Below are 25,856 nucleotides of genomic sequence, written 5' to 3' on the forward strand. Positions count from 1 at the left end.
ATGGATAATTATTATGAGGTTTTAGGAGTCTCAAAACATGCATCTGCAGATGATATTAAAAAGGCCTACCGACAATTGGCCTTAAAAGTACATCCTGATAAGAATCCAGGAAACCAAGAAGCAGCTGAAAAGAAATTTGTAGAAATCTCGAAAGCATATGAAGTCTTATCTGATACTAAAAAACGAGATGCCTACAACCAATCCAGCAAAAAGAAGTTAAATGACAAAAAGCCTGCAGGAGGACAAGGTAGAGTTGGAAATGTGCAGAGGAGTGGCCATGGGGACAAAAGGTATAGGGGAAGACAGGTGGACCCTGAATTCAGCTTCTTCGGACCACAGATGGGTATGGATTCCTTTCCTCAAGATATCTTTGAAAATCTGTTTGAAGATTTTTCTGGGCTTCGGCTAAATCCCCGCAGAAGTAGAAGCAAAATCGACAGGACCTTTTCGATTTCTATCACGGGTGTCTCCCCCATTGTAGGAACTGGTTTCACTTCTTTTGGTTCTAACATCTCAGGCGGTTGCTCCCACTCCTCCACCACGTCTCTAAACAGGGGCAAACACGGCAAATTCCGCTCCATCATCACAACCACCAAAATTGTGGATGGCAAGAAAGTCATCACTAAGAGAACGATAGTGAACGGCAGAGAAAGTGTTGAAAAAGACGAAGAACCCATCTGTCACTGAAGTGTTTTCAGGGTATTCCAGGTAAGGACAGTTACTGTGCTGGAAATTATTTTAAAACATGCTATATTTTGCAAATTGACATACATTTCTTCCCAGGATCTGGGGCGCTCGCATATTGTGGCATACACTCATACACTAACACTTGGGAATTATGCCAGGTTTTTCAAACTTGGTAACTTTTAAGTTGTGTGGACTATATGAAACCTCATGATTTACCATTCAATCTATCTTTATTTTGGTTCAAGACCAGCATAAGGATGGCGGGGTACAGAAAATTTAGAAAGGAAAAAAAGATAAAGAAATTAAATTAAAATCCTAAAAGTTAGAAAATATAAAACCAAAAAATCTTTTAAAGTATAAAAAGACAGAACAAATAATCTATTATAAAGTGTGAAAATTAATTAAAGTGGTTGAGTAGTCAGAAATGTTGCAGGGGTACCCCAAAGGAGGTTTTGGGTAACTGAAGTTTAAGAAGCTGAGATTGAGGAGAGAGTGGAACTTGGTTCAGAAGATGAAGAAATGATAAGCTTTGCCTGGAAATGCCAACCTGGTCCTGGGCTATGTCATTGAAGGTAGTGAGATAGCATACAAGAATTTAGATCAGACCCCTCAAAAAGTAGAGATGAGCTGGATTTACTTTAGGACTGTCCAAACAAAATTTGAGGCAGTTCTGTCTGAGCCTTGTAGCTGCTACTGGTGAATGTTTTAGCCAAAGCAGATTATATTTTCCAAATGTTGGGAAAAACAGCAGAGTAATTGGACTGGATTGATTTTAGCCATTTTGTGCTGGATTGGGCCTAAAAGAAGATTATCATCAGTAAGCATTGAGACTCAGGCCTTTTTTGACTAAGCCCCAATATAGTTGTAGCTAGCTGTATCTGCCAGAGCATATACCAATTTTTTAAATTGCTGACAAGATCCCAGGGTTGGAGAGACTCACTCTCCTGCTTCCCAGAGTTTTTTATTTTTTTATTTATTTATTAGATTCGTATGCCGCCCCTCTCCGTAGACTCAGGACGTCTAACAACAATAATAAACAGCATGTAACAAATCTAATGTTTAAAATAATTTAAAAACCCTTATTAAAACCAAACATACACACAAACATACCATGCATAAATTGTATAGGCCTAGGGGGGAAAGAGTAGTTCAGTTCCCCCATGCCTGACAACAGAGGTGGGTTTTGAGCTTACGAAAGGCAAGGAGGGTGGGGGCAATTCTGATCTCCAAGGGGAGCTGGTTCCAAAGGGTCGGGGCCACCACAGAGAAGGCTTTTCTCCTGGGTCCCGCCAGACGACATTGTTTAGTTGACGGGACCCGAAGAAGACCCACTCTGTGGGACCTAACCGGTCGCTGGAATTCGTGCGGCAGAAGGCGGACCCGGATGTATTCTGGTCCGATGCCATGAAGGGCTTTATAGGTCATAACCAACACTTTGAATTGTGACCGGAAACTGATCGGCAACCAATGCAGACTGTGGCATGGGCATATTTAGGAAACATGGGCATATTTAGGAAACCCCATGATTGCTCTGACAGCTGCATTCTGCACAATCTGAAGTTTCCGAACACTTTTCAAAGGTAGCCCCACGTAGAGAGCGTTACAGTAGTCGAGCCTCGAGGTGATGAGGGGATGAGTGACTGTGAGCAGTGACTCCCAGTCCAAATAGTACTAATCTATGCCTGGAAAAGAGCTAATTGTAGTTTTCTGCAAGCACTGCATCATGAGGATTACTTTACTAGTGAAATTCTGCTGTATTTGGAAGGCTAGAATAATGTACTGATAGGACCAGAAAAGAAGATGAAAAAAATTGGAAAAGTGAAGGATTATAAGAGAGTGAATTGAACTTTTCCCATTTGGACCTTGGTGAAAGTGGGGACAGACAGGAGAATAGATAGGTCAGGTAGTTCTTGATTAATAAGAATTAGTCAGTAACTAGTGGAGGGATAAAATGGCAGGAGCGAGCATCCAGTGGACTGTATTAAAAAAGGCCATCTTAAAAGCCACTGGACTGTATGTAAGACAAATAACTAAAGGTAAAAGGAAGAAGAAACCGCTATGGTTTAGCAATGATGTAAGGGCTATAGTCAATGAAAAAAAGGCTGCCTATAGGAGGTATAAAGAGTCTGGAAGTATAGCTGATAGGGAGGTGTATAAAATGAGACAGAAGGAGGCGAAACAGATAATATATGATGCTAAAGCCACAAAAGAGGAAGAAATTGCCAAATCTGTAAAGAAGGGGGATAAAACCTTCTTCAGATATATTAATGATAAGAAGAAGAAAAGCTGCGGCATCATGAAGCTTAGTACCGGGAATAATACATGCATTAATGGGAATAAGGAGATCGCTGACCATTTCAATAGCTACTTCGGTTCAGTTTTCTCAAAAGACACCTTACAAAATAATACTATAGAGGGATATAGCATTGCTTCCAACTGTACGGATTCAGCTCCAGTGATCTTAGAAGCCGATGTCTTAGAAGAACTTGAACGATTAAAGATAAATAAGGCAATGGGTCCAGATGGCATCCACCCCAGAGTTCTTAAAGAACTCAGAACTGTCATTACTACCCCCCTGACTGATTTGTTTAACCAATCGTTGTTAACAGGAGAAGTTCCTGAGGATTGGAGAATGGCCAGTGTTGTGCCTATTCACAAGAAGGGCAGTAGAGAAGAAGCTGGTAACTACAGGCCAGTTAGCTTGACATCAGTTGTAGTTAAAATGATGGAGACTCTACTCAAAAAGAGGATAAATCAGCACCTAAAAAACAATAACTTATTGGACCCAAATCAGCATGGCTTTACTGAAGGCAAATCATGTCAGACTAATCTCATTGATTTCTTTGACTATGTCACAAAGGTGTTGGATGAAGGTGGTGCCGTGGATATTGCCTACCTGGACTTCAGCAAAGCCTTTGATACGGTTCCACATAAAGAGCTGATAGATAAATTAGTGAAGATTGGACTTAATCCCTGGATAGTTCAATGGATTTGCAGCTGGCTGAAGCGTAGACATCAGAGAGTTATTGTTAATGGCGAGTATTCTGAGCAGAGTCAGGTTACAAGCGGTGTGCCACAAGGGTCTGTTCTGGGTCCTATTCTTTTTAATATATTTGTGAGTGACATAGGGAAAGGTTTGGTAGGGAAGGTTTGCCTATTTGCCGATGACTCTAAAGTGTGCAATAGGGTTGATATTCCTGGAGGCGTCTGTAATATGGTAAATGATTTAGCTTTACTAGATAAATGGTCTAAGCAATGGAAACTGCAGTTTAATGTTTCCAAATGTAAAATAATGCACTTGGGGAAAAGGAATCCTCAATCTGAGTATTGTATTGGCAGTTCTGTGTTGGCAAATACTTCAAAAGAAAAGGATTTAGGGGTAGTGATTTCTGACAGTCTCAAAATGGGTGAACAGTGCAGTCAGGCGGTAGGGAAAGCAAGTAGGATGCTTGGCTGCATAGCTAGAGGTATAACAAGCAGGAAGAGGGAGATTATGATCCCACTATATAGAATGCTGGTGAGACCACATTTGGAATACTGTGTTCAGTTCTGGAGACCTCACCTACAAAAAGATATTGACAAAATTGAACGGGTCCAAAGACGGGCTACAAGAATGGTGGAAGGTCTTAAGCATAAAACGTATCAGGAAAGACTTAATGAACTCAATCTGTATAGTCTGGAGGACAGAAGGAAAAGGGGGGACATGATCGAAACATTTAAATATATTAAAGGGTTAAATAAGGTCCAGGAGGGAAGTGTTTTTAATAGGAAAGTGAACACAAGAACAAGGGGACACAATCTGAAGTTAGTTGGGGGAAAGACCAAAAGCAACATGAGAAAATATTATTTTACTGAAAGAGTAGTAGATCCTTGGAACAAACTTCCAGCAGACGTGGTAGATAAATCCACAGTAACTGAATTTAAACATGCCTGGGATAAACATATATCCATCCTAAGATAAAATACAGAAAATAGTATAAGGGCAGACTAGATGGACCATGAGGTCTTTTTCTGCCGTCAGACTTCTATGTTTCTATGAACGAGAAGAACTATGACCAATCCTCAAAGTTGTGGCCATTGCAGCATTCTTGTGGTCACATGATTACAATTTAAGCACATGATTACAATTTAAGCACAATTACAGCAATGGCTGCATCCTATGGTCACATGGTCACCATTTGCGACATTCACTTTTGAACCTCTGACAAGTAAAGTAAGTGGGGAAGCTGGCTAAAGGTTGCAGCTGGCAATTTTTTGCATGGTACAATGTTGTGCTTAAGGCCTGCACAGGATTCATTTAACAACTGCAACAAAAACACTCCCAGAACTGGCATTGTAGGTCAGCAGAATCACATGACATCTCACTATGACCTTTTCGCTACAAGTTTCTGATCCCAATTATCATGTTAGCTGTGGACTACCTGTAGAAAGGGGATCCTTCTATTGACCTATTGATTGAAGAATGGTTAGGCGTTGAGGTAATTGGTTGTAAATTGGAGAGGATGGTGGCTGAAGGAACAGGATGGAAATCAGTCTCCAGCATACAGTGGCTGTGAGTTTGAAGGACTACTAATTTCAGTGAACTCTGAATAAGGTTTATACCCCTGGGTACAGTTGGCCTGCAATTTGGGGGTGCTTCTGGACTTATAGCTCTTTCTGAGGCTATAGCGCAATCTCAGACCATCTTCTGCCAATAACTTCTGCTCACGTGATGAGATCCAGAAGGGCAGAGCCACTGTGTTTCCCCTCAGAAAGAGACTGTCATCTCCAGGGATCACACTAACCATGCTTCTTTCGTTGCCATTTTGTTTTGGAATACCACTCCTCCTGTTGTGTATCAGTCCTTCCTTATAATATTTAGGAAACTGAGGAGACTTTCCACCAAGTCTGAGTAACTTGTGTATTATAATAGCCTCTTAGTTTTGAGATTGGTTTTTTTTTTAATTGTTGATGTTTTTATTCAGAACATTTATTCACAATAAAATACATTAACAACAATAAAAAGGAATATTTCTAATTATTGTTTTTCAAACTATAGTGTTCCCTCGATTTTCACGGGGGATGCGTTCCGAGACCACCCGCGAAAGTCAAATTTCCGCGAAGTAGAGATGCGGAAGTAAATACACAATTTTTGGCTATGGACAGTATCACAAGCCTTCCCTTAACACTTTAAACCCCTAAATTACCATTTCCCATTCCATTAATAACCATTTACTCACCATTATTACTGGTACTCACCATTGAATAAGACACTTAGTCATCCTGATATTTATAAACATAATTATTTATTAACAATAATATTTTTTTTGTTATTTATTTTCAAAAATTATTAGTTTGGTGATGACATATGACATCATTGGGTGGGAAAAGCCGTGGTATAGGGAAAAAACCCGCAAAGTATTTTTTAATTAATATTTTTGAAAAACCGTGGTATAGACTTTCCGCGAAGTTCGAACCCGCGAAAATCGAGGGAACACTGTAATCAGTTTTAATCTGTGATGTGTATTAGGAAGTTGATGCCATTCAGAGTTGGTAGAAGGGTATGGCCTATAAGTTCTGCATGTAAAATTTAATAAATACACTTTATAGCGAAAAATATTTCAATTAAACAAAGTTATATACATGGCATCAATGAGTGGCACTGGATAGACAACAGAATATTTCTGTTCTGAGGAATTCATTATATACAAGTTATAAGTGGAATGGAATTTATCACAAGCGAGAAACTTGCCTAAGCAGTGGGAAGTTTCTTGATGATTAATTATCATATTATGACCATCCAAATCTATGCCATTCAACATCACAATTGTCCACGTTATGCCCCAGCAACTGATGCAACAGAGCTTGAAACAGCTTGTATGCCAGCTCAAAAAAAGTGCTGGAACAAGTGCCCCCAAAAGACATTGTTTACACACACTGGATGCTTTCAGTGCAAAAGTTGGGAATCAGGCAGAAACAGGCATCGCTGGCAGCTTAGGTCTTGGGAAAAGATTGATTGATTGATGGATGGATGGATGGATTAGATCTTGGGAGAGGAAAGCTACAGGTGATAATTTGGTTCAATTTTTGCTATGAAAATTGATTTTGAATTATGAATGCCTAGTTTAAACAGCACAGACGTTGCTTAAATAGTTGGACAATATCAACCAATCTGAACCATAATCAAATGAATCAGATTCTATGCATCCATCAATGGTCTATGCAGTCCTTGCTGTCGAGATACATCGGTGCCAGTTGGAATTCAGATCATGAATTGTTGATGGTTAAGATCAGAGCGAAATTATGCAACATCTAAAAGACCATACTAGCAAAGAGTTTAGACATCTTCAAATTTCCTGTGCAACTGAAGTAAAAAAAAAAGTTTGAATTGCTGGACATCTGCTGAGAAGATGCCAGATGAATGATGACAAGAAATTCAATTGACCATCATTGAAGCAATGGTTTGAACACCTACCTTCCAAGAAGCTAGAGAAAAAGTGCAAGTAGCTCTTGGAGGAAACCTGCAGAATAACCGAGCAAAGAAAATGGCAAATGGGAGGAAGCAAGGAGATTGAATACGAATTTCCAAAGAGCAGGAAGGCAAGACAGAGTTTACTAGGACCAACATGCAAACAGTAAGAAGCCTCAAACATTCTTGCAAATATTTCATTATCAAACTAAGGAACATGCAAGAAAGGACTGCATAAAGAGCCATACCAGAATTCCACTTGTGCAAATCAAAAAGATGCAAACACCATTTACTGATCATAAAAACACCATAAAAAAAAATAAACCAAGGAAAGAATTGTCTGACCAACAAGATGTCTGGCAAAAACATACAGAAAAGCTGAATTCCAGTAACAAAGAGGCCCAACCTCCTCAGTATCATAAGGAAAGGGAAATAAAACCAATGGTTTTTCAGGAAAAAGTTGTGTGGTCAATGAGCCAGCTGCCAAATGCTAAAGTCCCAGACATTGATGCCATTTCCACAGAACTACTGAGGCCTGTACCACCCACAATCATCACAGTCATGGATGAAAAAAATATAGTGAGGGGGCATCTACAAATTCAGGAGACTGGCTGTTTCTTTGTTTAATAGTTCTCACGGTCAGGAAATACCTCCTTAGTTCAAATTTGGATCTCTCACTATAAAGTGAGACATGGCATCGTATCATATTACTTATGGGTCCGCCTTCTACCGCATGAGTCTCAGCGACAGGTCAGGTCCCACAAAACCGGCCTTCTCCAGGTCCTGTCAACTAGACAATGTTGTCTGGCGGGGCCTAGGGGAAGAGCCTTCTCTGTGGGGGGCCGACCCTCTGGAACCAGCTCCCCCCAGAGATTTGTACCACTCCCACCCCCCTCGCTTTCAGCAAGAGCTTAAAGACCCACTTTTGCTGACAGGCCTAGGACCATTAGATATTAGTCTCTGGCTGATGAATGGAATGTATGTTTTATTGTTTGAATGAGAGTGCTTGATTTTTAATGAACTGGGGTTTTAGACTAGTTTATTTTAACTTTAAAATTGGATTTTGGATATTTTATTGTTCTTTTATATGCTATAAGCCAGAGGTCCCCAACCTTTTTTGCACCAGGGACCGGCTTTAAGCTAGACCAGTTTTCCATGGCCCGGTGGGGGGGGGGGAGCTAGCTGTCAGCGGCGCCGTAAAAGGGGCGATCAAGAGAGGAATGGGTGAATGAATGGACGGAGGGTGGGAAGGAAGGAAGGAAAGAGGGAAGGGACAGGAACAAAAGAAGGGTGCAAAGGAAGCAAGGAAAGGTGTGAAAGGGGAGAGTAAGAGAGGAAGGAGTGAAAGAAGGGAATGAGGGAGGAAAGAAGGGAGGAAGGAAAAGGAAAGCAAGAAATGGAGGGAGGAAAGGAAAGAAAGAAAGAAAGAAAGAAAGAAAGGGGGAAGGGACAGGAACAGAGGAAGGAAGCAAGGAAACTTATGAAAGGGGAGAGTAAGGGAAGAAGGTAGGAAGGAGAAAGAAAAGAAGAAATAGAGGAAGGGAAGGTAAAAGAGAGAAAGAAAAAGAGCAAGAAAGAAAGCAAGAAAGAGAAAGAAAGACAACTTTAAAGAAAGGCTCACTGAGCATCTCTCACTCTCTCTCTCTTTCTATCCCTCTTTCTTTCTTTCTCTTCCTTTCTCTCTCTCCTCTTCCTTTATCTCCTCTCTCTCTCCCTCTCTCTTTCTCTCCCCCCTCTCTCCCCCTTTCCCTCTCTCCCTCTCTTGCTATCTCTCGCCCCTCTCCCTCTCTCTTTCTCCCTCTCCCTCTCTTTCTCTCTCTCCCCCCTCTCTCTTTCTCTCTCTCTCCCCCTCTTTCTCTCTCTTCTTCTCACTTTCTCTCTCTTGTTTTCTTTCTGTCTCTTTTGCTTTCTCTCTCTCTCACTCTTTCTTGTTTTCTTTCTCACGCTCTTTCTCTCTCTTGTTCTCTCTCTTGCTATCTCTTTCTCTCCCCCCTTCTCACTCTCTCTTTCTCACTTTCTCTCTATCTTGCTGTCTGTTGCTCTCACTCACTCTCGTTCTCTCTCCGTTCTTCTCAGCGATGACGCGCACACGCCCTGCCCGCCTCACCTTTGCGAGAGCACTTTCGCCCCGGACTCTCAGCAAGGGGGTTTGCAGGAGAGGCGGGGCTGGCGAAGGTGATATTGAATGTCGGGGGAGAACGGGCGGTTGCGCGCGCTCCCTATCCCCCTGCTAGCCCACTCGGAATATTCAAAATAAGAAAAGCCTTCGCCGGCAAAGGTTTTTCTTATTTTGAATATTCCGAGTGGGCTAGCAGGGAGATAGGGAGCGGGCGCAACCGCCCGTTCTCCCCTGACATTCAATATCACCTTCGCCGGCCTCCGCTGAGGAAAGCCTTTGCCGGCATTTCCTCTCGGCGTCAAGGAGGCGCAGCGGCGGGCGGAGAGAGGGAAGGGGGGGCAGCGGCGTCCCTCCTGGCCTTGGCGGGCCGCCCAACCCTCCCCACCTCCTGCAAACGCGGCGGGCGGCGGGGGGAGAGCGAGGAGCCGGTTCCGGCGGGCGCGGGGCTTGGCTGGCTGGCGGGGGGAGCGCCGCTGGTGGTGCAGAAAGGCCGAGGGGGCCCTGGCGCCGCGGACCGGCTGAAAAGCCCCAACGGCCCGGTCCCGGTCCGTGGACCGGCGGTTGGGGACCTCTGCTATAAGCCACCCGAGTCTTCCGAGAGGGGTGGCATATAAATCTAATCAATCAATCAGTCAAAGTTCTGCCCACTGGTTCTTGTCTTACCCTCAAGCATTAGGGAAAGTAAATCTTACCTGTGACATCCCTTCATATACAGTGGTACCTCATGATACGAACCCTCCGCCGCCCCGCTGTCACCTTTTAAAACAGCCGGGGGGCTTCTCGGCGGCCTCCCGAACGCCAAACCCGGAAGTTTGGGTTTGGCATTCGGGTTCAGGAGGACCTGGGAAGCACCCCCGGCTGTTTCAAAAGGTGACAGCTGTGCAGCGGCGTTTTTTTTCGTTGTTTTTTTTCGTTGCACGGATTAATAGATTTTACATTGTTTCCTATGGGAAACAATGTTTCGTCTTACGAACTTTTCGTCTTACGAACCTCCCCCGGAACCAATTAGGTTCGTAAGACGAGGTATTACTGTATTGGAAAACTTAGCCTTAGCCTTGTCTTTAAGCTAAACAGACCAAGTTCCTTTCACCACTGTTCAGTGGTGGTTTGTTGCCAATTTGGGCCAGTTCTAGAGAACCATTCGTGGAAATTTGGCATGGTTCCCCGAACCGGTAGTGATCTCTGGTTGGCCACGAACCAGTCCCTGGTCACATATCTCAGCCATTGCATGCAGAGCAAAACCTTGCAAAGTAAAGAAGCACTTCTCAGGAGGGCGAGAATATGTCAATTGCCTGGCATTCACGAGAAGTTTTTCTTTACTTTGCACGGTTTTGCCCTGCATGCAGCAGTTGAGAGACCACCCGGAGCTGCTAGTCTCCGGTAAAATGTGCATCTCGCGGCCCACCCACCTCATCTGCCACCCCCAAATTGGGCCCAAATGCGAGATGAGTTCCATCTCCGTTGTGTCTCTCACCTGTTGTGTGAGTGCCACAAGAAGTTTTTCTTAACTTTGCAAGGTTTTTCCCTGAACGCAATTGCTGAGAGACGCGATGGAGCTGCCAGTCTCTGCGCATCTCATAGTGGGGCTCAATTTGGAGGTGGCAGATGGGGCAGGCAGATTGGGAGGGGAAATTTTCCTGCTGTTTCCTGTGGACATGCTTGGTAGGGATCATGAGAGTGGGCATGAGTGATACCAAGTTGGCCATGCCCACTCAGTCACATGACTATCTCCCACTCCCACAAAATAAGCCACGCCCACAGAACCAGTAGTAAAAAAATTGAACCCACCCCACCGCTCTTTATAGGATTTAGTCTCCAAACCCCTTACCATCTTTGTTGCTTTTCTCTGCATTCTTTCAAGTTACTCAGCCTCCTATTTATATTACAATTCAATTCAATTTATTAGATTTGTATGCCGCCCCTCTCCGAAGACTCGGGGCGGCTCCCAACAATAATAAAAACAGTATAACAATGGAACAAATCTAATAATAAAATTATATTAAAAACCCCCAACAATTTAAAAACCATACAACACATACATACCAAACATAAAATATAAGAAAGCCTGGGGGAGATGTCTTAATTCCCCCATGCCTGGCGATATAGGTGGGTCTTGAGTAACTTGCGAATGATCATAACTGGATACAGTATTCCAGATGTGGTCTGATCAGTGCAGAATACAACAGACTATTACTTCCATGATCGTGATACTATATCAGAGTTCGGATATAACTTATCCTAAGTAAGACCTGTTCCTCAATGTTTTTCCTTAAATGACATGAACGGATTTTACTGTCCCAACTATGGTATCTGTATTTATGTTATAACTCAGTATGTCTAAATTATCCCTTTTACTACATATATTTGTTTTGTTACACCCTTTGTAATATAAAACACACAAGAAGGCCTCCAGATAACAATTAAATATTGTTTCCCATTTCATTTAGCAGGAAATATCTTACCAGCTTTGGCACAACTTGGCATTTTAAACAAGTTTCAAACTGGTTTAATATCCTAGAGTTCTCTGAAACTCTAGGCATAGTTCCCAATTTAGAAAAAACAAGAAATTGGTTAATTAGGAGTTTCTTGTTGCTTGTGCCATGAAGGAAATATCAGAGAATTTGCATATCTGGGCAAAATGTTCATGCATATGCTCCATATTTAGCTTATTGCCTATATCTGCAAAACCTTTAATCATTTTATTAGATTTACCAGTACTGTAGTTTATTGTATGAATTTGTTAAAAACCAAGTTGTAAATATATGGTCTTGCTTAAATATTCAAATGTTTAAAATTGCTGGAACCTTTACTATTATACAACAGAAGTGTTTTGAAGTCATAATGTGACATTTTTAGTGACATATGTTTGAAAAAAGTTTATCTTTGCTGGAGCACTTATTGCAGGAGTTTTAAGAACCCCCACCTAAATTTTATTGACTGCTTTACACTGCCCAGAGTCGCTTCTTGTGAGATTGATGGCCATTTAAATGTAATAAGTAAGTGAATGAGTGAGTGAGTGAGTGAGTGAGTGAATGAATAAATAAATAAATAAATACATGTAGGTTTAGTTTGTCAATATTACCGTTCACATGCATGATTTTGTCATAACACATGCTGCCAGTACAATTAATTGGAAATATTCTACAACATGGATCAATGACATTTTGGTTGATGAGCTTATTGTTGAAAATGTTTGGTTTGGTTGAAAATGTTTTGTTGTTACTTTTTCCTAATTGTTTACAATAAATATTAGCTAAATGAAATTTCAGAAGGACAGAAATTGGCCAGTGATTAATCTTTGATCCACCTAATTTCATAGCTTAGCTTTATTAGTCAGACTTTATGATTCTTGTTAAGACCTATGCCTGTTGAATCTAATAAACTGAAGAAGCCCTTTGAAATCTGATCGTTTTCAGATGTTTGGAATTGCTAACCACATACCTGAGTGGAAAATTTGGAGCTCTAGATACAAAATTTCTCAAGGCATTTCATTCAGGATGACTGTAATATGGAATTACCATGAATTAGGATTGTCATGTTTGGCCGCAGAAATGCAATTACTACAAAACAACAAAGAATTATTGTAGAGATAGTTTTCGCTTACTGACTGTTTGTTCAGTGACTATTTGAAATTATGACAATACTGAAAAAATAGCTCAGTAAAATAACTAACTAACAACTTTTGCAACGTTCCTCAATCATGTGATTGCTAGTTAGTATGCATTATACTTGCCTGACCTGCCATTTCCCCCTTTCTCCTCACCTTGCAGAGTAGAGAAATTGGAGAATAAGGCAAGAGAGTAGGCAGGCACACAGTGGGCAATGCACATCAACAGCAACATTGGGCCAGAATACATCTGGGACCGCCTTCTACCGCATGAATCCCAGCAGCCGATAAGGTCCCACAGAGTTGGCCTTCTCCGGGTCCTGTCGACCAAACAATGTCATTTGGTGGGCCCCAGGGGAAGAGCCTTCTCTGTGGCGCCCCCGGCCCTTTGGAATCAATTCCCCCCAGAGATTAGAACGGCCCCCACCCTCCTTGTCTTTCGCAAATTACTTAAGAGCCACCTTTGTCGCCAGGCATGGGGGAGTTAGGATATTCCTTCCCCTAGGCCATTACAAGTTATGTATGGTATGTTTGCGTGTATGTTTGGTTTTTATAATAAGGGTTTTTAGTTGTTTTATTAAATTGGATTGTTACATGTTGTTTTTTATCATTGTTGTTAGCCACCCCGAGTCTGCAGAGAGGGGCGGCATGCAAATCCAATAAATAATAATAATAATAATAATAATAATAATAATAACAACAACAACAACATAATGGTGCAGACCGCCCTGAGTACAAACAGTCTGATGTTTTCCCAATTCTATGCCTGTTTACCCTCTTCTATTTCTTTCCTTCCTGCAATTCAATGAATGTAAATGCTAATATTAATTTGTTTCTTGTTCATTATCCCAACATTGTAGGGAACATTCCAAGGGTGGGAAAGAGATTAGAAGGCAAACAAAAGTAGACTATGTGAAATTGATTGGAACAGTGGGCAGCCAAAATCATGAATCAAAGAGCAAATCAATCCAGAGTTCTAACTCAGGACACTGGTACTAGGACTTGGCACTTGGTGTGACGGCACAGTTATCCTAATGCTGGGAGAGGTAGAAAGGAATAGAAGGCAACCCCCAGCAGCCAGGTAGACGAATTCAAGCAGTGACTCGAATTGGGAGTCTTGGAAAAACCATGTTGGAACAAATTATCCAAATAAAGGTTTATCTTTGTGGTTGCTAAGAGTCAATGCAAACTGGATGGCATATCATTAATTTAGGAACAGTGTAGGCCCATACTTGATTTCTGAATGCAGATAATCCTTGTTTAATAATGCGATAACTTTGCAAGCAGTGTCCACAATCAATTTTCAAGAGCACTCTCTATGTGATGTTTTTACAATTACAATCGATGTACACATTTTGTACCTGACAATTTTTTTCTGTCCCTCTCCTACCCCAGTGTAGTGGAATGTGGTCTGGATTTCCAGGAGAGAGGGAAGCTACTTCCCAGAGGACAAAGAGGCAGTGGAGCTTGGAAAATTTGGTCAACAGGAAAAGGGTTAAAATGGCTCCTCCTAACAGTTCTCAGAGTTTATACCCTAATCAAAAAAAATAAAGGGAACACTTAAAACAACAGAATATAACTCCAAGTAAATCAAACTTCTGTGAAATCAGCTGTCCACTTAGGAAGCAACACTGATTAACAATCAATTTCGCATGCTGTTGTACAAATGGAATAGTTATTATTATTATTATTATTATTATTATTATTATCATCATTATTATTATTATTAATTGGATTTGTATGCCGCCCCTCTCCGTGGACTCGGGGCGGCTAACAACAGTGACAAAAACAGAATGTAAAAATCCAATACTAAAAACAGCTAAAAACCCTTGTTATAAAACCAATCATGCATACAAACATACCATGCATAAATTGTAGAAGCCTAGGGGGAAAGATTATCTTAGTTCCCCCATACATGATGGCAGAGGTGGGTTTTGAGAAGCTTACGAAAGGCAAGGAGGGTGGGTGCTATTCTAATCTCTGGGGGGAGTTGGTTCCAGAGGGCTGGGGCCGCCACAGAGAAGGCTCTTCCCCTGGGCCCCGCCAACTGACATTGTTTAGTTGACGGGACCCAGAGAAGGCCCACTCTGTGGGACCTAACTGGTCGCTGGGATTTGTGCGGCAGAAGGCGGTCCCTGAGATAATCTGGCCCAGTGCCATGAAGGGCTTTATAGGTCAAAACCAACACTTACGAATTATTGTGCAAATGAAATATTCAATGAAAATATTTCATTCATTCAGATCTAGGATGTGTTATTTGAGTGTTCCCTTTATTCCTTTGAGCAGTATTCAGTATTCAGATAGTTACTTTGGTTTGGCAAGATTATGTCTATAGTGAAGAAGAACAAAGAAGCTACTCAGAGGTAACTCCACATGTCATTCTTGAGGCCTGATACCCACAAAATTAATCTGTTCCTGAGCAGTTTTTCTCTGTAGCACAGAATGTCCCTAAAAATGCAAACCACAAATTAAAAAGCTCAGCTTTGTCACTTTAATTACTTTGATTAGAATCTTCCTGTCGGCTTACAGCTGCTGCCTGAAATGAACAGGACCTTAATTAGTTTCACACTAAAGGCTTTCTTTCAACTCCTAAGTAGCTCATGGCAAGCATACCAGGCAAACAGTCGTTGTTAGCGCATTCCATTCTGTGTGCATTGCCCATTATGTACCATTGGTAGGGTGTGTCATTTAAAGGGGTGACATTTTTTTGCAGATTTTTTTTTCAGTGAAGTGAGGGTACCTCACTTAAATACCATAGGTGCTTTTACATCAGTAATTCAAATCTGCTGTATTTTTTTTGCAATTGCACATTTAGCTTGATATCGTAAATCCATGCCTGGTCATATGCCCCACAAATACTGTTAACATCAGGTTTGCAAAATTATATCTTATTTATTTATTTATTTATTTATTTATTTATTTATTCATTCATTCATTCATTCATTCATTCATTCATTCATTCATTCATTCATTCATTCATTCATTCATTCATTCGATTTTTATGCCACCCTTCTCCTTAGACTCAGGGCAGCTTACAACATGTTAGCAATAGCACTTTTTAACAGAGCCAGCATATTGCCCCCACAATCCGGGTCCTCATTTTACCCACCTCGGAAGGATGGAAGGCTGAGTCAACCTTGAGCCGGTGATGAGATTTGAACCGCTGACCTTCAGATATACAATCAGCTTCAGTGGCCTGCCGTACAGCACTCTACCTGCTGCGCCACCCCGGCTCAGTTATGCTATAAAAATTAACATTTTCTTGTGCATTAATCTTATCTAGCTAAGCAAAAAGCAATCAAATCATAAACTAACATGAGAACGCAATTATCTAAGTTACAAAAATGTTTGTGAGTTTCAAGTCTTGTTTTGATTCATTATTTGACATCAGTTATCAACTTGCTTCTTGGCCTCTGATATAACTTTCATGTTTCTCATGTGTATACACACTTCTTGCTGCCTCTGTTTGTCAATGAACTTCTTTATTTCCACTGTAGTCAGTTTGCACATCAAAGGTGGCTCATATAGCCCTTTAGACCAGTCAATCAGCTACAGCAGATTGGATGCTCTGACTTGACCGCTACCCAGTGCATGGCACCACCTTTCACAACCAGTATTAACATTTGTAGAATCTCCTACAATGACCTTCAAGCTTTTGTCAATGCCTTTCTTCATCATGAAATACACAAGATTATCTGCAATCACTTGAGCATGTTTTCCTGTTTTTGAGCCTTTCTCTGGAATGAAATGATAAAGATATCTTCTACATGACTCACTGCACCCAGAATAAGGTTCTTCATTGATGGTAGTGGGGAATTGCTGGTCTGAATTGTTTGCTTGGGAATTGCTGGTCTGAAAAGTTAGGATAATTATATAGTTACCATACCAAGCACCAAGCACCAGATGTGCTTGGTTGGTACCAAGCACATCTAAATTATATTAATGTAACCAAAATATCTTTACAATCCCCAAGGCATATTGCAACTTTTGAGCACCCCTAATGTTTGGAAATTGAAAACTGAAAAATTTGACAGGGCCTAATTATACCAGATTAGTCTTTTTTAATCCCTTCCTCTCCAATTAATGTAAGTACAAACATTAGTTCTCTTAATGCTAATTATCCCAACACTTGAATGAGTATTTCAAAAAGTGGGAGAAGGAAGGGTTTATAAGAGTTGCCCTTTTACCCAGCTTTCTCATGAGATAAGTTCCAGAAACCCTCCTCACTATTTGAATTCCTTCAAGTTTTTTTTGGAGTTATAAGTTTTCAATACTGTGATGTAAATGAAAGCTGAGGTAAAATTGTAAGCACGGTCATGGTCATGTGATTTTTTTTACTTAATGACTGTTGAGACAGCCTCAATTGCAGACACTAAATGAGGATTACCTTTATGCAAGCTTAACAGGGTTCTATTTCATTATATTCAATTAATACAGAAAAAGGATACACTTTAGAATTGTGTCATATTTTCTCTGGTTGCTCTTGTTCTTTGGAACTTTCTGAAATGATTTAAAGAGGTCCGTAGTCATTCAACCTAAATATCCTATTAACCTGAAAATAAGAGCTATCCTGAAAATAAACCCTAGCATGTTTTTTATGTATACGCGTAATATAAACCGTAATCCCCAAAATAATCCCTATTTAAGAACCGGTTCAGCCCTCTCCCTGTCCATTCTGTCTGGTTGTTTGTGGTGCAGTGGCCATGAGGCAAAGTGGGGTGGTGGAGTTGCCCAGGCACCCCACACTGGCTTACCTTGGGGGCCCTGCAACCAGACCATCCATCCATCCATCCATTTACTTATTTACTTATTTACTTACTTATTTATTCATTTACTTACTTACTTACTTATTTACTTACTTATTTACTTATTTACTCATTTACTTTACTTACTTACTTACTTACTTACTTACTTACTTACTTACTTACTTATTTAGACTCGGGGCAGCTCACAACAGCAATAGAACAATTCATAACAAATCTAATAATTTAAAAAACATTTTAAAAAACCCATTATTAATCAAACATACATACAAACATACCATACATAAATTGTATAGGCCCGGGGGAAATATCTCAATTCCCCCATGCCTGGTGGCAAAGGTGGGTTTTAAGGAGTTTACGGAAGGTAAGGAGGGTGGGGGCAGTTCTAATCTCCGGGGAGAGCTGGTTCCAGAGAGTCGGGGCCGCCACAGAGAAGGCTCTTCCCCGGGGACCCGCCAAACGACATTGTTTAGTCGACGGGACCTGGAGAAGGCCAACTCTGTGGGACCTAATCAGTTGCTGGGATTTGTGCGGCAGAAGGCGGTCCCAGAGATATTCTGGTCCGATGCCATGAAGGGCTTTATAGGTCATAACCAACACTTTGAATTGTGACCGGAAATTGATCGGCAACCAGTGCAGACTGCGGAGTGTTGGTGTGACATGGGCATACCTAGGGAAGCCCATGATTGCTCTCGCAGCTGCATTCTGCACAATCTGAAGTTTCCGAACACTTTTCAAAGGTAGCTCCATGTAGAGAGCGTTACAGTAGTCGAATCTCAAGGTGATGAGGGCATGACACCTGCCCTGACACCTGTTGTTATGGCCTGTCAGCAACTGAATCAGATGAGGAGGAAGCGTGGAAGTCAGGACCAGTGTCAAGGCAACCTGAGAGCCCCAAGTGGGAAGAGGGAATGGAGCTGTCAAAGATAGGAGTAGAGCCTGGGCCACCCATCAACCCTCAGTTGGAGAGGCCACAGCCTCCATGTCTGGAGGTGGTTAATGAAGAAGAGGAGGAACAGCTGGGACCAATGCCTGGTACAGGGATGCACAGAAGGCAGAGGAGAGGAGAGCAATGGGAATCAATGGGCCAATCCTTGGGACAGAAGAGCTACCACTGCTAGCTAAACCTTATTCTCACTCTGGGAATAAAAGGCAGAGAGTAGAGATTATTTATTTATTTATTATTATTTATTGGATTTGTATGCCGCCCCTCTCCGCAGACTCGGGGCGGCTAACAACAACGATAAAAAACAACATGTAACAATCCAATTTAATAAAACAACTAAAAACCCTTATTATAAAAACCAACCATACACACAAACATACCATACATAATTTGTAATGGCCTAGGGGAAGGAATATCCTAACTCCCCCATGCCTGGTGACAAAGGAGGGTGGGGGCTGTTCTAATCTCTGAGGGGAGTTGATCCCAGAGGCCCTGGGGCCTGCCAAACGACATTGTTTGGTCGACGGGACCCAGAGAAGGCCAACTCTGTGGGACCTTATTGGCTGCTGGGATTCGTGCGGTAGAAGGTGGTTCCAGATGTATTCTGGTCCAATGCCATGTAGGGCTTTAAAGGTCATTACCAACACTTTGAATTGTGACCGGAAACCGATCGGCAGCCAGTGCAGGCCGTGGAGTGTTGCAGAAATGTGGGCGAATCTAGGGAGCCCCACGATGGCTCTCGCGGCCACATTCTGCACGATCTGAAGTTTCCGAACACTTTTCAAAGGTAGCCCCATGTAGAGAGCGTTGCAGTAATCGAACCTCGAGGTGATGAGGGCATGAGTGACTGTGAGCAATGACTCCCTGTCCAAATAGTAAGTGTGGCAGACAACTATTCATCTTTGGTCAGCTACTGGCTTCTGAATCATGTCTGGGACTTATCAGACTTTCCTTTGAATCGGTGACGCTGAGAATTGGTCATGCTTTCTGAGTGTGTGTGTGTGTGTGTGTGCTGCTGGAAAAAAGCAAGTGTACCTTCCAGGACTTCTTGTGTGAACACAGGGAGAGAGAGAGAGAGAGACTCCTGATGTGAAGGGCCATTTTAGGGGGAAAGGGAGCGAGCTCTGCTTTCCACAGGTACTGAAACACTTGTTAGCTTTCTGTGTGAGCAGGGCCGCCGTTAGGGGGGTATTACTGGTAGTGGTGTACCGGGCCCGGCCATGAGGGGGGCCCGGTTTTGCCCGCCGTCGCACATGCGCAGTACCGGCCCTCTCTTGCCGGCTGCCTGTCTCACCAACGAAAAAGGCGGGCCCTATGGCCCTCGCGAGGCAGGACTCGAAGAAGCCCCGACGGAGCCTTAGGCAGCGCGGTCCTCCAGTCCCAGAGCATGTGGCGAAGGTAGGAGCCCCTTCGGGGTGGCGGTTGCAACTTGCGCTTGTGTTAAATTTTGTTTCTTTCCTAAGCAGCCTTCTGTGTAAAAAAATCCATTTGGGAACGAGTCGTTCCCAAATGGATTTTTTTATACAGAAGGCTGCTTAGGAAAGAAACAAAATTTAACACAAGCGCAAGTTGTAGGCTTCGCAAGCGTGTGCCAGCGTCCCCCAAAAGGCCCCCCGTGCACCCTTTTCCAAGGGCAGGCCGCGCGCACAAAGCCGCGACCGCCCCCGCCTGCCGCCTCCCCCGCGCCTCTAGCCCCCTCGCGCCCCCGTGGCTACTCGCCGCTGCCCTCGCCCGCCTGTCCGCTCCGCCTCTCTTCCCTGCGGGCATTCTCACAGCGGGGGCCACCGCGCTCTCTCCATCTCCCTGCTAGCCTGCCCGGAGCATTCAAAGTAAGAGCGGTTTTTCTTACTTTGAATTTTCCGGGCAGCAGGGGGGTGGAGAGAGCGTGCGTCAGCCCACGCGCCCGACATTCCAGGCGCATCCCCTGACCCCGGTTTCCTGGATTCCTGGTGGCGGCGACCGAGCCCTGACCAGCGGGCTCCCGACCGAGCCCTGCGGCGGGAACGAAGCGAGTGGGGCGCTCCCCGCCCGGCTGCAGCTCTTGTAACTCGGCCCGGGATGGGTGTGACTCTACGGGCTGCCCTCGTCGGGGAAAGGGAGGCGAGGGGAAGAGAGGGCCAGGAGGACACAGAAGGGAAGGGAGGAAAAATAGGGAGGGAAGGAAGGGAAAGACGGAGGGGAAGGAAGGGGAAGAGGGAGGAGAAGGAAACAGGAAGAAGAGATAGGTTGGTTGGAATGAAGGAAGAAGGGAAAGAAGGAGAAAGGGGAAGGAAAGGAAAAGAGGGAGGGGGGAAAGGAAGGAAGGAGAGATAGGTTGATTGTAATTGAAAATTACAATTGAAAGTAATTGAAAATTACTTTTGCCAGCCTCCGGAGAACGAGAGAGAGTGAGAGCCACGACAGAACAAGATAGAGAGAAAGTGAGAGAGAGAGAGAGAGAAATAGGGGGAGAGAAAGAGATAGCAAGAGAAAGAGAACGAGAGAGAGAAAGAGTGTGAGAGAGAAAGCAAGAGAGAGAAAGAAAACAAGAGAGGGAAAGTGAGAAAAAGAGAGAGAGAGAAAGGGGGAGAGATAGAGAAAGAGAGAGAAAGAAAAGAGAGAGAGATCAGAGAGGAAGGAAGAGTGAGAGAGAGGAAGAAAGCAAGATAGAGAAAGAGAGAGAGAAAGAAAGAGAGAGAGAGAGATGAGAGAGGAAGGAAGAGAGTGAGAGAGGAAGAAGGCAAGATAGAGAAAGAGAGAGAGAGAGAGAAAGAGAGAGAGAGAGAGGGGAAGAAAGCAAGATAGAGAAAGAGAGAGAGAGAGAGAAATGAGAGAGAGAAATGAGAGAGGAAGGAAGAAAGTGAGAGAGAGGAAGGAAGCAAGACAGAGAAAAAGAGAGAGAGAAGGAAAGAAAGAAAGAAAGTGATGAGAGAGGAAGGAAGAGAGTAAGAGAGAGGAAGAAAGCAAGATAGAGAAAGAAAGAAAGAAAGAAAGAGATGAGAGAGGAAGGGAGTGAGAGAGAGAAAGAAAGAAAGAGATGAGAGAGGAAGGAAGAGAGTGAAAGAGAGGAAGAAAGAGAGAGAGAGAGAAGAGTGGAAGGAAGCGAGAGAGATATGATAGAAAAAAGGGGAGAAAAAAAGAGAAATGAGAAAATGATTGAGGCAGAGAATGACAGAAAAAAGAGAGAAACAGAGAGAGAAGTGATTCTTGATTTAAAGCATATGGTAAAAGCACTTAAATAATAACAGAGAAAAAAACCCAGCCCTCACCTGTTTTTATTAATAGTTTTGCTGGTTGTTTTAGTTTTAATAGTAATGGATTTTGGTTTTTTAAAATTATTATTGACAAAATTGAACGGGTCCAAAGACGGGCTACAAGAATGGTGGAAGGTCTTAAGCATAAAACATATCAGGAAAGACTTCATGAACTCAATCTGTATAGTCTGGAGGACAGAAGGAAAAGGGAGGACATGATCGAAACATTTAAATATGTTAAAGGGTTAAATAAGGTCCAGGAGATAAGTGTTTTTAATAGGAAAGTGAACGCAAGGACAAGGGGACACAATCTGAAGTTAGTTGGGGGAAAGATCAAAAGCAACCTGAGAAAACATTATTTCACTGAAAGAGTAGTAGATGCTTGGAACAAACTTCCAGCAGACGTGGTTGGTAAATCCACAGTATCTGAATTTAAACATGCCTGGGATAAACATACAGTATATCCATCCTAAGATAAAATACAGGAAATAGTATAAGGGCAGACTAGATGGAACATGAGGTCTTTTTCTGCCATCAGTCTTCTATGTTTCTATGTTTCTATTAATTTCTTTTAATAAAAAAGAAGGGATTTATTTATTTTTTTATTTTTTATTTCTATGTCGCCCAGTCCCAAGTTTTTCCTTATTTCCAGATTGCATTTCTTCTTGGTGAGGTTCCGCCCATTGCTTCTTGTACTACCTTCAGGTGGCATGGAGAATAAATAGATGCCATCTGCTCTGTGGCAGCCCTTTAAGGATTGGGAAACTACTATTATATTCCCCCCTCAGTTTTCTATTTATTGAGCTAAACATACTCATTCTCTTAGCCCTTGTTCATAGGATTTAGCCTCTAGGCCAGGGGTGTCAAACTCAATTTCATTGAGGGCCACATCAGGGCTGTGTTTGACCTCAGAGGGCCGGGGGAAGGCTTGCCCAGGGTGTGTGGCCATGGTGGGCATGGCACCGGATTTGGGGGGCAGTAGTTTTAAAATGGCCGGGGGGGGGGGCAGACACTTAGGCTGTATGGGGCCCCAAAATTCCTGATGGCGGCCCTGTGTGTGAGACACAAAGTGTCCGCCTGCCTCCAGTCTTACTTGGTTGGGGGTGTTACTTGAAACCCTGACAGAAAGACTTTTAGCCAAGGCTGCTGGTGCTCCTAATAAAGGGGACATTTAATTAACTACAGAGGTTTTTTCGTGTTTGGGAACTGGATCAAAACATACAGTATATGCAGCAAGTGACCACTGGCCAGGGAAGGGTTACTAAAAAAATTTCTACCACACTGTGGGCGTGACTTATGCAAGACGCCCTGCATTTCTTTCAACATCTTTCATTGCAAATTGGGTGCTCTGGGGTGGAGCTCCATTTTTTCTACCTCACTACATTCCCCTCTGCCTAGGCAGTAGCCCACCCCTGCCACTGGCCCACTTGTCCACTTTTTCTGCTTGCTCATAGCCACAAAGGAACAGAAGCTGAGTTGTGTGATGGTGCCGCAGCCGTGAGGCGAGGAAGGTGACGGGGTGCATGGGGCAGCTTCACTGCCTCGCCTCATAGCTGTGGCACCGGTACATTGTGGGAGCTTGCTGGATGGGGATGTTGGTGCCGTGGCTGTGAGGCAAGGCAGGCGTGGGAGCTTTTTGGTGGCCTGGCTGCGGTGGCCATGAGGTAAGCTGATGCAGAGCACATGGAGCAGCTCCATTTTCTCTACCTCACAGCAGTGTCACTGACACACCACACAGTCTCCTGTCCCATCACGAGCAAACAAGTGGGCCTCCTCTATATGGGGAAAAAAATAAAGACACCTCCTAAAAATAAGCCCTATGCTTTTTTGGGGACCAAAAAGAAAATAAGACTTGGTCTTATTTTCAGGAAAACACAAGTAAATGCTAAAAAAAGCCGGAATCTCTACTTAGAGCCCACACTGTGGTAAAGATTTGTAATGGAATACGTACCTAACCTTGAGGACAAAGGAGAAGAGATGCTACTTAAGAAATCATCAGACAAGAGAGGCAGGAACTTGCAGTCACAGTTGTTGTGTCCAGAGGACAGTTAGGCCTTGTACCCACCCCATATTCCTTGGGCGGGAAAATACTGCAAGGTGATTGGTTGGCTCAGCCTGGCAGCCCGGTATATATATAGCTGCCAGGCACGGCCATGTTTGTCTTGTTTAGTTCTGTAAACCGTTACCTCCTGTTCAATAAAGAACCGTTACTTACTACAAGATTGCAGTCCTTCATTCCAGCAAGGATTTAACAACAGTCAAAAAAGAATCTGCCCTAATGGATCTAGGAGTTAAAAGTGACAGGCAGGAAGTTTGTACTTACAAGTTAATGTAACCTTCTAATAAAGTAGATTTAGCTCATCCATTCCACGTCTGGTTTATCCAGGAAAACTAACAAGACTTATTTGCTTTTTAAGAATTTTTAATTTAAAAAAAATTAAAACAAAGAAACCAGTAGTAGTGTACATTTTTAAAGGTCAGTTAAGACCCCTCCCTTGGGAAACAGCAAATTGTAATCAGACTTTATTCATGCTAGGATTTGTCTTTTATGGATAATTTGGACATTGTAAGGGAACTCAGTATGTTTGGACAGAGGTTTATAGTTGAGTAAATATCATACAATATTTTACTACCAAATATGGGACCAAAATTATAAGAATTCATATTACATCTCTTAGCGGTTTCTTTTCTTGCTGTCATAGTATTTTAAGTTGATAGATATTTTATTCTTTCATTTACTCTGAGGCAGGCGAACAATTTTAAGAAAATCATTGTATGAAGACATAAGCTATAAAATGTTTCCCTTTAAAAAGGAATACAGTGTTCCCTCGATTTTCGCGGGGGTTACGTTCCAAGACCTCCCGTGAAAGTCGATTTTCCGCGAAGTAGCGGTGCGGAAGTAAAAACACCATTTTTGGCTATGGACAGCCAAAAACTACCCCCACGCACCCTTTTTCAAGGCAGCGCAAAGAGCCAGGCTTGAAATTAGGGCAGGGAGCGACGAAAGTGCGGAGGCCAGCAAAGATTGCTTTGAATGTCGGCTGCCCCCGCCCCCCCAGCGCCTCCGGCCCCCTTGCCGCTACTGCCCGCCCGCCCGATCCACCCCTCTGACCGGCTTTCTTCGGACACGGGTCCTCCTGCAGCAGCGCTGGCGGCTACGGCTTCTCATCCTCCTCATTCGTCCGGTAGCCGCTCTGAGCGCTTTGAGAATGCCTGCCTCGCCCCTCTCACAGTACCTTAACTGAAAGCACTTTCGTCCCAGCTATCAGCGAGGTGGCTGCAGGAGAGGTGGGGGCAGGCGTTATCACAGAGAGGGAGAGGGAGAAAGAGAGAGAGAGCAAGAGGGGGGAGAGTGGAAGGTAGAGACAGAGAAAAAAATGATAGAAAAAGGGAGAAAAAAGAGAAATGAGAAAATGATTGAAGCAGAGAATGACAGGAAAGAAAGAGAAAGAGAGAGAGAAGTGACTCTTGGTGATGACGTATGACGTCATTGGGTGGGAAAAACCGTGGTATAGAAAAAAAACCGTGGCGTATTTTTTAATTAATATTTTTTGAAAAACCGTGGTATAGCCGTTTCGCGAAGTTTGAACCCGCGAAAATCGAGGGATCACTGTACTAACAAAATTCCAACTGAGTACTTAATTATACAATTGTTAAAAGGTTTACCATTGTTCTTTTTCTTTTATTTACATCAGTTTCCCTTTCTTTTTTCATCTGAATGTCAATAGTGTTTCTTTACTTTAAGCCTTTCTAAATCCCCTTAGCATTCTGTCTTCCTTATAAGAAATTTTTCAGATGTTTTTTTAAATTAATATCATTGCAGCATCCCCTTGATCATGTGATCAAAATTCAGATGCTTAGCAACTGGTTCATTTTTATGATGGTTATAGGGTACCAAGGTCATAATAAGATCACCTTTTGTGCTTTTAATTCAAACAACGTCAGTCGGGAAGCCAGATTCATTTAACAACCATGTTACTAATTTAACAATTGCAGTGTTTTCAGGTAACAACTGTGGCAAGACAGCTGATAAAATGAAGCAGAATTCAACTG

The 25,856-nt window shown here is 42.8% G+C and overlaps 2 protein-coding genes across 3 annotated transcripts in view; both read left to right on the forward strand.

Annotated features, from left to right (window-relative positions):
* SAMD13 (sterile alpha motif domain containing 13) overlaps positions 1-25,856 on the forward strand; it is a 62,596-nt gene that overhangs the window by 33,592 nt on the left and 3,148 nt on the right. The window lies entirely within an intron of this gene.
* LOC139165751 (dnaJ homolog subfamily B member 6-like) overlaps positions 1-25,856 on the forward strand; it is a 26,277-nt gene continuing 421 nt past the window's right edge. Inside the window, exon 1 of the mRNA XM_070748992.1 lies at positions 1-708. Coding sequence (XP_070605093.1) covers positions 1-687 — 687 coding nt within the window. The 3' untranslated portion in view covers positions 688-708. The remainder of the gene's footprint in view (positions 709-25,856) is intronic.

Source organism: Erythrolamprus reginae, chromosome 3 (genome assembly GCF_031021105.1).
Source record: "Erythrolamprus reginae isolate rEryReg1 chromosome 3, rEryReg1.hap1, whole genome shotgun sequence".
NCBI lineage: Eukaryota > Metazoa > Chordata > Lepidosauria > Squamata > Dipsadidae > Erythrolamprus > Erythrolamprus reginae.